A 14276-nucleotide genomic window follows, 5' to 3' on the forward strand; every position below is an offset into this window, starting at 1 on the left:
AATGCAGATTGGCCACACAGCTAGTCTCTGAACTGACTTGAGACATGCCCAGTAAAACTGTAGGTTTTACAAGTGCATAGAAATCAGACTGCCATGGTGGTATTTTCACAGCTGTCTTAGTTGAGAAAGCTTCTTAAAGTCCATGAGTGCTACATATTTTTTGTGCTCAAGATTTTGCAACTATGTATGGAATGTGACAGGTCGTGGAGAAGTCAAAATTCAGAAACCCAGTTGAGAGTGTCTCTATGTGCCCAGTGTGTGTGTGTGTGTGTGTGTGTGTGTGTGTGTGTGTGTGTATGTGTGTGTGTGTATGTGTGTGTGTGTGTATGTGTGTGTGTGTTGTACATGTATGCTCATATGTGTGCAAATGTTAATGGAAAAAAGCACTGAGGAGCCATTTCTGGTTATCTCGCTTTCCACAATCAGTGATGAGTGATTTGTCTTTCCTAGATCAAGCTGCTTTTCAGAACAGACATCTAGGTGGCTTTTCTGATAGTAGACTTACAAAGCTGTGTAATTGCTTGTATTCATAATATCAATCTTATTCTGGTTGTCCAGGGAAAAAAACTTGCTGTGCATTTCTATACGAAACTGGAAAAGAAATACCTGACTGGTCCCTAATGGCTCCTAGCTACTCAGGAAGCTGAGATCAAAAGATCTTGCTTAAGCCATTGAGAGCAAGGAAAGTCTATGAGACACTTTCCTTCAGTTAACCAGCAAAAAGCTGGAAGTAGAGCTATGTCACAAGTGGTAGAGTGCTAGCTTTGAGTTGAAAAGCTAAGGGACAGCAAGCATCACTGTAAGTTCAAGCCCCAGTACTAGCACTATCTGATTATCTATCTATCTATCTATCTATCTATCTATCTATCCATCCATCTGTCTGATCCTGAAGTGTATAGAGGAATACGTGAAAGGGCTTGAGATGCCAGTTTCAGTGTCTTCGGTTGCTACTTGCTTCCTGCATTCCCTCAATCCCACCCAACATGGCAGCCTTTGCTTAGACATCATCATCACCAGCTCTTGATAGCAATAAGGAAGAGTGGTGAGAGGCAACATCGTATTCTTTCGTCGAGGAAATTCAAGTTGGATTTGAGTGATACTGGGATGAATCTCATCTATCTGTAGCTTTAACTGTCCACACCAGCAGCTGAAGGAGCCAAGCATCTCTCAGTCTGCTTCTATTTCCAACATGCTTCCTTCAGGGAGGCCTGTTCTCTAGTTCAGATAAATGATTGTGCTCATGCTTTTGCAACACAACCCAGATAGGTTAAATTTATATGAGAATGTTGTCTAGGGGGCTTCTCAATTTGAATTTAAGTGGCCATGAAGCAAAGAGGATGGATTAAATTTAAACTTCAAGTTTGCAAAAAGAACCATCACATCCCTCAACTCCTGTACCTCACATGTAAATGTTGCTGAAAATTTAAAAAAAAAAAGCACCTGTCTCCTATATATCCTATTGTTGAAGTAGAATTTTGGGAAACTCTTTGCTTTCCATCTAATTCATGATCAACAATCAGAGAAGTACTTGTGAAGAACTTTTGTTGATTAAAGGTAAAATTTCATCATTCAATTAATTTAAACAGGGCCGGGAGTTTGGCCTAGTGGTTAAAGTGCTTGCCTAGCATGCATGAAGACCCGGGTTCGATTCCTCGGTACCACATACATAGAAAAAAAAAAAAGCTGGAAGTGGCACTAAGGCTCAAGTGGTAGAGCTCTAGCCTTGAGAAAACCCAAGGACAGTGCTCAGGCCCTGAGCTCAGGCCCAGGACTGGCAAAAACAATTAGTTTAAACATTGCTGAGTTTTTCAAAGCAAAAGGCTTTGAAGATATCAGTTCTTTGTGTGATTTCAAGTTAGGTAATTTCACTGTTCCATAGTTCCTTCAGTGGTTTAATAAAGGAAGTCAAAAAAGAAATAAAGTTGTCCTGAGAAAGAAGAGCTGGAATTTGTTGATTTTTATGAATTTCTAATTTTGGGGGGGGTGGGTTGTGGGGCTTGAAATCTGGGCCTGAGCGCTATCTCTGAGCTCTTCAGTTCAAAGCTACTGCTCTGCCCCTGGGCCTGGGCATTGTCCCATGGCTCTTCAGCTCAATGCTACCCCTTGCGTCACAACCCCACTTCTGTTTTTCTAGTGGTTAATTGGAGATAAGATTCTCTCATTCTTTAGTGCCAGGGATGATTTGAATCACAATCCTCAGATCTCAGCCTCCTGAGTAACTAGGATTACAAGCGTGAGCCACCGCACTTGGCAAAGAATTCTAAAATTCTTTTTTTTCCTCTCTCTCTTTTTTTTTTTTTTTTGCCAGTCCTGGGCTTGAGCTCAGGGCCTGAGCACTGTCCTTGGACTTTCTCAGGGCTAGAGCTCTACCACTTGAGCCTCAGCACCACTTCCGGCTTTTTTGTATGTATGTGGTACCAAGGAATCGAACCCGGGTCTTTGTGCATGCTAGGCAAGCACTTTAACCGCTAGGCCAAACTCCCAGCGAATTCCTAAAATTCTTATCTAGGAAGTTTACTTAGCTATAATATGCAAGTGTCATAAAACTGATGCCATCTAAAATAATATAAACAACTCTGCTTTTGGTTTAAGAGCCTGTTGAAGAGTTTTTCACGTATTTGTTATGGGGAGGTAGGTCATAGTCACTGCTTGGGAACATATAAAAGTTCTTAGATTAGTAGGGTATGAAAGGAGCAGGTGCCCTCCTTTCAATGTTGAAAAGTAGAAGTGTAATTAGCTTACATTATACAGTGAATGAAGTTCATTCATAGATAGTATGAGGACACCTTTTTTCTTTTTTTCATACATTGAATAATTTCAAATATGGCCACTAGATGGAGTAAAAGCAAAGGCATCTTTTCAACCACACCGCTTTCTGTTTCAACTGTAATTTTCTTTGAAACTAAGTGTGAACTTTTTTTTTCCTCCCTCTATTTCAGGGTTAGCAAAGCTCAAAAATTAAATGCTTTTTACACACAGACTTTCTAAAAGTTAGAATACTGGGTATAGCTTTATAGAATACATCAGCCTTGACTGAATCACCATGAAACATCAGAAAATATTTACATGTATTAATATTTCTACAAAAAGTGAGGCAAAATGACCTTTCAAACATATATTGTGTTAAATTGGGCACATTTAAAAATAATTTAAATATGTTTCTGGATAATTTCTTTTTTACTTAGAAGTGTGTTTGTTTTGTTGTTGTTGTTGTTTTTGTTTTGTTTTGTTTTTGCCAGTCCTGGGCTTAAGCTCAGGGCTTGAGGACTGTCCTTGAATTTTTCTCAAGGCTAGAACTCTACCACTTGAGTCTCAGTACCACATCTGGCTTTTTCTAAGTCTGTGGTACCAAGGAATCAAACCCAGATCTTCGTGCATGCAAGGCAAGCACTCTTCCACTAGGCCAAACTCCCAGCCCGTTTCTGGATAATATAATCAGAATCCTTGGAGGGATTTCCTTTAAATTCGGGACAAATAGAGTGAGGTATTAGTTCCTTGTACCCTAATAGTATGTCATGATAATACCAGGTTGCTTGCTATTGAGAAAAGTGTGTGTACTACGAGGTAAAAAGAATAAAACTCAGCTAAGGTCTTCAAGATGGCTTAGATAATGCAAAATCTTTTGGAGTGTATCATATCCATGTTCCAATGACTTAGGTTTTACTTAGAGACCATGATACCATGGATGATTCAGGTTTCTGTTGTTTCTTTAAATGGAGAAGATGCTATTTTAACACTGTGTGTGATCTTTGGCTTGAATATTAGTAGATGCCCACTTTATCTTCTTTAAGGGCATAGTAAGCTGGCTTTCTAAATGCTTTGGTTTTCTTAGGAAGATAGTAGCTGAATTTATTTTTTGATATGGATTGTGTGTTTATATGTATGTGTGGGGGTGGGTGGGTAGGTGAGTAGGTGGGGGTATCTGTGTATGTGTGACGTGGGGCTTGGACTCAGATCCTCAGGCTCTTGCTTGACTTCTCAAGACTAATGTTCTACTACTTCAGCCACACCTCTACTTCTGGCTTTTTGCTGATTAATTAGAACAAGAATCACATGGATTTTTCTGTCCAGGCTGACTCTGAACCATGATTCTCAGATTTTAGCCTCCTGAGTAGAGAGCTAGGAATACAGTCATGATCCACCAGCACCTGGTTTGGTATGTGTGTCTGTGAGTATGCACTTCAATGTGGAGGCAAATAAATGGCTTCTACTTGCCCAATAGATATCTATATGCACCCACACACTCACACATATAACTGCATATGATAATTTTGATAAACTGGGAGTTGGAGGCCAATGCTCATTCCAAGAATGCAGAATACCAGGTAACTTGAAAGACATTTTGTGAAATCATTTAACTTTTCCTGGACTTGGGTGACTTAGAAACGTCTATCACATAATTTGATAGAAAATCAGAACATTTAGATGTTAGCTCCAAATCTAACACTAGTTATACAACCACAGTAGGTATGAACACTTTTATTTTATATGATTATATTTTGTGCTGGTTCTGGGGCCTGAACTCAGAGCCTGGACATTGTCCCAGAACTTTTAAGCTCAAAGCTAGCACTCCACCACTTGAGTCATGGATCCGTTTCTAGCATTTTGGGTGGCTAGCTGGAGATTAGAGTATTCTAGACTTTCCAGCACAGCCTAACCTTGATGCTCAGATCTCCTGATGACTTAGGATTACAGGCATGAGCCACCAGTATTTGGCCATCTCTGTTTTGTAATTTCCTCATGTTTTAGATGGACTCAGGTTTGTCTATAGGTGCTTTCCTATCTTATCTTTCATAATCTACAAATCCACTAGTGATTTCTCCATTTCTTGAATTCTTGATCCATAGATTAAGAGTTTGGAAGAACGCTAAGGCAGAAGTTTTAAGAATATCAAATAAGTTTGCAGGGAAGAATTACTTACTGTTACAGTCTTAGCATCCATTTCAGTGAATATGAATTCCCCTCCTTCGAAATCATCATTCATATATAGGAGTGCGCTAGAAGAAAGAAGACACCATGCATACGATGATACACGCTTTCAGCCTCACAGACACTGCTGATGAATGTACTGGCCTTATCAGTAAGCTCCCCTTTAGTAGATAGTGAAACAAATGACCCCCCAAACTGTGGAGATTAGATATAATATAGGTTACACCCCTGAAGTGCTCACTGATTCCATCTACGTTGACATTTTCATCACATTTCAAAGCGTATGTCACATTTTACTTCTTCCAGAAGGTATTACCTAATCACATTTAATTTAATTCTCTAATCTGGCTGATGTAACTTAAAACTCGTTTCTTCCCTTATTTTCTAGGGCTTTTAAAAAAAAAAAAAGTGCTAGAGAATTCCTCACTGTTAAGCATGACTTTGCTGATAGGGGGCGCTCTATAACTGAATTTTGAAAAGAACAAGGTGTAGCAATAATTAGCACACTTTTATATACATTTTACATACATGGTCACTATAACTCATGATTCTCTATCTACTGATAGCTTTCCATATGTTGAAAGGGTATTTCCTTCTGGGAGATCTAAATACATGCATAGTTCTTTATGGATGTGAATATTAAATCACACTTTGTGATGCTATATGTTCTTGTGTTCTAAGACTATTAAGTACATGCACAGGATAAGCTTTATGAAACACCAGGGTTGAAAGAAATACATTCTACTTAATTAGATGAAAAACAAGTTGTAATTAAAGATCAAAAGAAACCAATGTTTCCCAATGATTACAACTGCTTCAGGAGACCAGTGGAGAAGTTCTGTGAAGCAAACATGAAGAGTAAAAGCCAAACAGAAGCTTTCCAGTGTCTATAATGTTTTAATAAGCTAGAAAGCTTGGTTTTGGAGTCAGGAGTGTCTGTACCTATAGTCACGGAAAGTGTATGCTGGAGGCTCCTTCCAGCACTCATTGGCTTCTGGATCCAAAAGGCAGTTATCAGCGTGGATGGGATGGCTGAGGTCATTCCTTTTGTCCTGCTGACCTGCCAGAAGAATGGGAGAAGGATTGCAGTAACTTCCAATAGAAGAGCAGACACTGTGGCTGTCTTCTCCTATTTCTAGTGTCATCTATCAATATAGGGAGACAGAGGCTGACCATAATACACAGAAGGACAATGGACAGGGTCAGTCCCTAGCCAATAACTTTATATACAACGTTAGGCCAATGATACCTGTCCTTTAATTATAAAATTCCTTCTCATTCAATTTCTATACATAAACTCTGATTTCATGGATTCAGAATAATTGCCTGTGTTAAATGATAAGTAAAAAAGAGATCAAGATGGAAGAAAAAAGAATGAAGAGGGTAGCCTGGTACCAGTGACTTGTTGCTGAAACACTGTCTACACAGGAGTCTGAGATCTGAGGAATGTACATGAAACGCTTTAATTACCCACCAAAAAGCTGGAAGTGAATCTGTGGCTCATGTGGTACAGCACTAACCTTGAGCAAAAAGCTAAGGGCCAGCATCAAGGCCCTGAGTTCAAGCTCCAGGACTGGCATAAAAGAAAAAAAAACAAAAGAATGAAACAAATATGTAAATGTGCAATTTTAAGATGAAGTGTTACACATGTAAAGTCTATAGGACACCCTTCCTTTTCACATTGAGACTGGTGAGAGAAAAGACACAGAGGCAAAAATGAATGGGCAGAGAATGAGTATGCCTCCTTTTAAAGAATGTTGTATGTATGTGTGTTTGTATGTATGTGTGTATGCATGTATGTATGTATGTATGTATGTATGTATGTATGTATGTATGTATATATATATGTAGGTATTGTGCTGCTACTAAAGCTTGAACTCAGGGACTAGGCACTGTTCCTCAGCTTTTTCTGTCCAAGGGCTATTGCTCTAGTAGGTGAGCTACAGCTCCACTTCTGGACTTTTTTGCTAGTTCACTGGAGATGCTTGGGCTAACTTGAAACTGTAATGCTAGAACCCAGCCTCCTGAGTTGCATGAGCCACTGGCACTTGGCTTAAGGAACACTTACTAAATAATTTCTTTATGAGCCACTGGCACTTGGCTTAAGGAACAGTATTAAATAATCCCTTTATACCAAAGCTTCCAGTCAGTGCCTGTGGATTTAAAAACTGTAGGTTCCAGGTTCTTGATTCCTTAAGAAGAGAAACCTGCCATAGAAAATCATATTCTTTTCTCCTTGATTTTAGTCATTGGGAGAAACAGATTTAAAGACAAAAAGTACTCAGAATAAAGGCCTTCTGCCAACTGCAGAAGCCCAAGAACAATGTAGGAATATTACCCAACATCATCAAAAGTATACTAGTGTTTTGCTTTGCTTAGCATAGCTTTCACTAGGCATGGTAGGCTCGGGAGTCAAGTTCAGGCTTGGAATCTTACCAGACAGGGCTGTTCGGCAGACCATGTGTGTATAGGAGAAATACAGGGTTGAGTTCAACATGAAATAGGATTCGACAATCTTCCGAGCCTTTTCACTGATGTCGTAAAACAGACGAGCACTCTTCAATGGGACTCGGCCTTCATAACCAAACTGAAAAGAAAAAGAGTAAAAGTAGGTTGACCGGAATACTTGACACAGTCTCTAGATTTCATTAAGCTACAATATCTTTGTCATTTCTGAGCTTGCTAATGGGATTAGCGCCACAGGCATGTGAATCTGGATTAGAACAGTGAACCAATGAAACAAGCTCCTATTCCTCAAAGAGGGAGATTGAAGAGCGGTTTGCTCACTATCCTCTTCTCTTCCTATCCATTCTTCACTCCCCTCTAACAGCACTTAGAAGAGAATCACTTGTTTTGATGTTTATGTAATTAGCTCACAAACTCCTGGAGGACAGTGACTGCAGCATATTATTGTTTTTAATGAGGAACAGGTTCAGGAGATGTAAAGTTTGATAAAGTGGAGAATGAATAAAGAAATGATTAGAGACAACAATGATGGCCTGGAGAACATATGTTAGGATGGAAGAAACTCTGGGATCACATCTCATTTTCTACAGTAAATACACAAAACCACCCAACCAGAGCTCCACCCCCTTTTCCCTCTTTTCTCTGCTTTCCATTCACAAGAGTCTCTGGACTGACACTGACCAAACCAAGCCCATGTAAAGCAAAGACTTTACTCTGAGTGCTTTCAGAACAGTTGCCCCTTCAAACTTTTCATTGGGTGTGTGGGGTGACGTTTTCCCTCGATACCCATCACCAACAAGCATGATTCCCTGAAAGAAAAATGCAAGAAGTATTATCAGCAATGAGTATACATCCATCAGGTCTGTCTTTCTGCCTTGGCTGCCAGAAAGCAGAGAGCAAAAGTCCATTTGCAGAGCCATTGCCATTATATCCCAGGAGCCATGTGTAACTCATTAATAATAATAATAATAATAATAACAATAATAAAGACAGTGTGGGTAGGTCTTAATAGGAGAAGGGGGCAGATAAATGAAAAGAGGGAAAAAAGTGGGCCAATACAGTCATAATAGTCAATATTAGTATGTGAAACTGGAGCCAGGTAACTTTAGGGGATGGGAAAGGACAGAATGACATAAAGAGTGACACTGATCAAGATATAATGCTCATATAAACTTAGGTGCTGAATTAAAATCCCTTCATACAACTACTGAAAGGTAATGATAAAAATAAAAATAAAATCAGAGCTTAAAAAGAGATAACTATTAATCTTCATTCTACATATTTATAGGAATAAATGAAAATGTAAATGATTCCCACAATCAATCATTATGAATTAAAATGTAAAAGATTTTCCCCAGGAAGTTTATCTGGTAGACAGACCTCATGACAGAGGGGCTGCCTGTCCTAGAAATTAATCCAGGAGGCATTCTATAGTGAAATCTGGGCAAACAAATGATTTCACCTCAAAGGCTATGAAAGTGATCTCATAATCAAGGTGAATTGATTCTAAAGCAAGTGAATTTCTAGGACTTATTCCCTGGATACAAAGGAGACCAGGACCTTTTGTCCTACAGGCTCCAGAGAGGTCAGCAGCACGGGCTCCTCCTCACCCGGACCCCTCCCCTCCCCCACTCTCACACTGGCCACACGGTGCAGTTCTTGGCACTGCTCTTCAGACAGGACATTATCCAGAAGAACCCGCTGCGTCCCGTTCAGCTGCTCTGAGTTGTAGACAAAGGTGATGTTCTCAAACAGCAAAGGGCCACCTGGAATGACAGAGCATACACCTCACTCGTCTTGCCTGCTACCTTTGTCCTCTGAAAAGAAAGCAGAGTACAACCAATGGTTTCAGTGGGAACACAGGAAAAGTCTCCTCAGAATGGATGTCCAGGGATGCAAGATAAATTATGTATTAGCCAGCTGCATAAACACAATGTGCATTAGGGGAAGTACAGGTATCTTGCTAGGTTACCTATGTACAATCTTTTAGGATGGATACACTTTTTTTTTTCTCCAGATGATTCTGAAAACTAGACTGGAAAACTCTCAAGATTCTCCCCTGAGAAGCTAAGACCCTTATTTGTGCCTCTGTCAACATCACAGTCAAGTGGCTATTGCTCTTTCTCCCTCACACCTGGTAGGCATATCCCAGCTGTGCCCCACCTGGAGAAACGCTACTAGCAGGTAACCCAGGCTGGCACCTGTCTCCTTCCCATGCACCTTCCCAATGGAAGGTGACTCGAAGTGCTCTTGTGTTTAGAGTGATTACTTTTCTCTGGTTTCTGGGTAAAATCTTCCAATTGCTGTTTTTAGGGAGCATATTTAGAAAGAGTAGTCCTCAAAGGCCCTTCATTTTGGGTTCCCATTGCAGGTGAAAGTACTAGGTCCTCACAGGACAAGGTCGAGAGGCAAGGTTCTTTGCTTCTGAAGGACAGAATGATAGAGCTTGGGTTGGTGAGGCACTTCTGAGGAGGCACAGGACAAACACCTCCTACCAGAAAGTGAACAGGAAGGAAAGTGGTGCTTGTTAACTCCTCATACTATCCTGGTTAAATGTAAGGATCTGAAATACTCCCACTGCTTAGCTCACCATGGAAGGAGCTTCAGGGAGCCCCAGTGCCTCCTTTCCATGCCCAGACTAGCAATCAACATGGATGCAGAGCCTAAGACACATCTCCAAGAAGGAAGAGTTATCTAGACAGAAGGAAGAGACATCAAGAGAGATGTCTGCTTTATCCTAGTAAAACAGATTAGTTCATCATAGCCTGTGACTCATGGAGTATTAAAGGAGCCAGTGTTTCTCAATCTTGAGCAATGCATGGTTATCGGTTAAAAAAAATACTCCCTAAAGAGCTCTGGTGCTGACAAACTATTCTTACTGTCATTTTGCTTCTACATTCATAGTCACAAAAAATTTGTGTATTACAGAAGCAATGTAGACATTTTTGATTTTTGTAATTTACTTGAACTTTAATACCAAAATCAAAATTTAAGATTAAATGAAAATTTCCAGGAGCTGAAGGCTCCAAACCTCCTAGCTACTTAGCTAGCTACTAGCTAGCCTTGAGAGAAACAGAAATAATAATAATTATAATAATAACAATAATAATAAAGCAAACACAGGAAAGGACTCTTACACACTCACACACACACACACACACACACACACACACAGCAGAAATAGTTCAAATGGTAGAGAGCTAGAGAGCACAGGCCTTGAGAAAAAAAGCTAAGAGGCATTGCCCAGGCCCAGAGTTGAAGCTTCATTACTTACTGAAAGAAAATAAATAAATAAACCAAAGCTAGACCATAAACCAGCAACATTTAAAGTGACAATGACTAAAATTAGCATTATTAATACAATGATTCTTGTTATTTGGCTCGATTCAAGGCATTAGATTCCACAGTAATGATATTATTATTCAATGGTCTGGATTAGGATGCTGTTTTCTTGATGTTTGCTTTTCAATGACAGGATTATGCTATGTCTCTCAGGCTGGCCTTTCACCGATCACCATCCTGCTTCAGCCAGTGCTCGGAGTGCGGGTATGCTCAACTAGTCACAAGCTTCTGTTTCTTTGCTATCAATTTTTTTGCAGTGTCTTGCCATATAATGACATCTTCTGCTGTAACTTTTCTCTGTTGAAGCTATTTAAGTAATCTTAGTGTATTTGATGAATGTTGGCCTTTATCAGGTCTTGATATATGATCTATAATTTATTATTTAATCATAATTTTCTCACTTATTGCTGGTCTTCCACCACCAATGTGTTAAGCAGTACCAAGATGAACAGAAGTGTACTTGCTCCCATCAAATTGTGAAATTTCCATACATCAAAAGGTACTCATGAACAAGTCCATATAAGCCACATATTATTTTTTAAGTGGTTATCAAAATATATGAATGCAAAATGTCCTAGATTCCCAGAATATATTAACAGGTAACTCAGTGTCAATATCACATCTTTTAAATCAGAAAGGAAATACATTTTTTCCTACAATTCAGTATTTCTTGTGCTACCAAGTTTTTGGACACTGCTGGGTTACATAAAGTTTAAAAGGTCTTATTGGAACTTCTAAGATATGAATAGGTCTTATGAATATCTGAAAGCAGTGATGTGCTTTGCAGGTTTTTTCTGCTTTCACTGAACCTAATTCTTCCTCTCTGCCACCCTCTCTTTTTCTTCCCATCCTTTTTCTCCTTTCTCCTTCTCTTTCTCTCTCCTTCCTTCCTTCTTTTCCAAAAACAGATATACACTAGAAAGCCCCAGTGGTAATTGCACCTGGTATCCTTGCCCTGTGTGAATGGCTTCTCATGAGTGTGGGAGTGACCTGAGCTTGCTTCTAACCAGTAGAATACGGCAAAGGTGAGGAATTACCACACCATCACCTTGTGATTTCTACCACGCTGGCAAATTCAGCCTGGGACCTTTGTGGCTTGCATGCTTCTGTGAAGCCGTGGCTCTCTCACAGCTGACATGGCACAGAACTAGGACATCTTTATGCCAATAACCAACTGGAAACTGAAGAATCATGATCCACTAATCCTTTAGAAATGGAATTCTGCCACCAGCCTTTGAAGGAAATATCTCACAGGCAGGCCTCAGCAGAGATTCTGGCCTTGGTCAAAAATGGGATTGCAGCCTGGTGAGCAAACCTGAATAAATGGATTCCATCCCATTGTCTCTCTGATCTCTGAGCCACAGAAACTATGAGAAAAATAAATGGATTTTGGTGTAAGCTACTACATTCGTGCTAATGTTTTAGACTATAAAACACAATGAAGCAAAATCAAATACAACAGTAGCTCCTTCTACAAGCCCTCTAAGCATAGAAGAATACACTGTGGGGAAAGTTGCTCTACTCTGCATAGCTAGAAAGGAGTCATAATCGTATGGAATCAGAAGATTCTTCTTCAATTATTTGAAAACCTGAGGTGTGTATTCATTCTGATTTAGAAATACATAAAAAACCCAAATGTTTCTTCAACAAGAAAGTCATCTCCAGATTCACTCAAAATCAGGTGCAGGTATAAACTTCCAAAAGAAATAGAAGACAGAATAAAGGAGTTTAGTAAACTCAACTGATTTGTATGTTGCTGAATGTACTTTGAAGATAATATTCCTTTGCATATGATGATTCTCAAAGCAGGTGGAGGTAGGGTGCCATAGAACCTATATACCTAGATCTTCCAGGTAAAAGAAACCTACCTGTCACAGAGCTAATTATCACATTATCAACAAGTACATAGTTTATTTCCCATCACACCCTCAATTGGTTGTTTCTTAACAACCAATTACCCACCAACTAGCCAAAATGACAATAAAATAACCTTCATTCATAAACTGAGTCAACCACCCTGTAATACAGCAGACAGAAGAAAATATTAAAATGAACAAGCAAATACAGTTCAATGGGTTGTGGTTCTTGAAACTTCTGCCAGTTCTTAGCCACCGCACAAGAAGATTTAGTTCAACCACTTAATTCTCTCATTCATAAAGTATGAGCCTGGCTCTGTGCTTGCAACAAAGAGGTGATCTAGGGAAGGACTCTTTGGTGTTCCCCAACTGTGCACAGAGGTAAGAAAACTAATTTTTCCATAAATAAATATAACACCAGGTGTGGTAGGGGTATGCAACATAACAAGCCCTTAGATGATCACACCCTTTTATGTTTTCACATTTACCATGTTAAAAATGACGTTACCATCCTTATGTTAGAGATGAGTTCCACAGGGCCCAGCAGGAGGGAAACTAAGCTTCCCCCATCAAGAAAGTACACTGGCATAAGAAAATCTTGAATCAAGCCTCTTGATCCCATGTTCAATGTTACTTCTTCCCTACCACCTTCCCCCCCCGCCCAGTGACTGTAGGATCATAGCAGGTGTAGTTTTTGGTTAAAAGTGTTTGCATTGGGAAATTACCCTGTGCTCTATGTGTCTTGGATTGGACTGACTCTGCTATGTAACCCTGAGCAATTCCCATATTAACGCTGAGAAAATCACCAATATGAATGCTATTAAATACTGTTAGGTAACTCAAGGAGATTCATTGTCTATGGAGAAGATAGAAAAGGCCAACTAACAGCTTATTTTGCAGCACATGTATCCTTCCTTGCCTCCTTAGCTTCTGCTTCAGCCAGACTAGGAGGAAAGTGTTTTCTTCTGTTGACTGTTGTTCATAATTTAGATTCTATTCAGATGTTCGATGATTGGACACAAAACTTTCTGATTGTGGAAGAAAGAAACATGTTTTGTCTTTACCTACAGGTCTTAGTTCAAATGTTTCATAAGTCAAACTCAAGACTTTTTGGAATGATGCTGTATGTTCTGCTACTGTAAGTCCTTTAAAAAATCACAGTTGAATTAGGTTAGCAAAATAACTTCCAGTGTAACTTCTAGATGAACTCCGGGTGGAAATAGGCCACGTGAAAACCCAGATAATTGGGGGTAAAAGCAGCAGTCCCCACAAAAGCCTCTGGCAGAAGAGTTAGAAGGGTTGAAAAATGGCTACTCTTGGGCAACAAGATTTAAGGTGATTTCAGTATGCTGGGAGAATAATTACTCCAGAGTAGGCAGGGCAGCTTTGTGACCTCCTTCAATGCCTGACCCAATGTACAATTTCCTCTGGTTGTCCATTTGTCTCTACATGATGCCTTGTGTAAAAAGATAAATAAACCTGATAAATATTTCCCTGAGTTATAGGAACAGCTTCAGCAAATTGGTAAAACACATCGCAAGAGCTGACATTTATAGCTGGTCTGCGAAGCTCACTCAGAAGTAGATGTGACCACAGATTACTGGTGTCTGAAGCCACGTCAGTCTTCTGGAGCTTAGCCCTCAACTGTCCCAAGCAGACAGTCACAGTTCAAATCTTAGGACA

At 39.7% G+C, this 14276-nt stretch overlaps 1 protein-coding gene across 1 annotated transcript in view; it reads right to left on the bottom strand.

Moving 5' to 3' along the window:
* P3h2 (prolyl 3-hydroxylase 2) overlaps positions 1-14276 on the bottom strand; it is a 157666-nt gene that overhangs the window by 9409 nt on the left and 133981 nt on the right. Inside the window, exons 9-13 of the mRNA XM_090343852.1 lie at positions 9034-9161; positions 8109-8204; positions 7366-7516; positions 5872-5989; positions 4922-4997 (exon numbers count right to left, since the gene is read on the bottom strand). Of these exons, the coding sequence (XP_090199978.1) occupies positions 4922-4997; positions 5872-5989; positions 7366-7516; positions 8109-8204; positions 9034-9161 (569 nt within the window). The remainder of the gene's footprint in view (positions 1-4921; positions 4998-5871; positions 5990-7365; positions 7517-8108; positions 8205-9033; positions 9162-14276) is intronic.

Source organism: Megascapheus bottae, chromosome 1 (genome assembly GCF_031878675.1).
Source record: "Megascapheus bottae isolate mThoBot1 chromosome 1, mThoBot2.hap1, whole genome shotgun sequence".
NCBI lineage: Eukaryota > Metazoa > Chordata > Mammalia > Rodentia > Geomyidae > Megascapheus > Megascapheus bottae.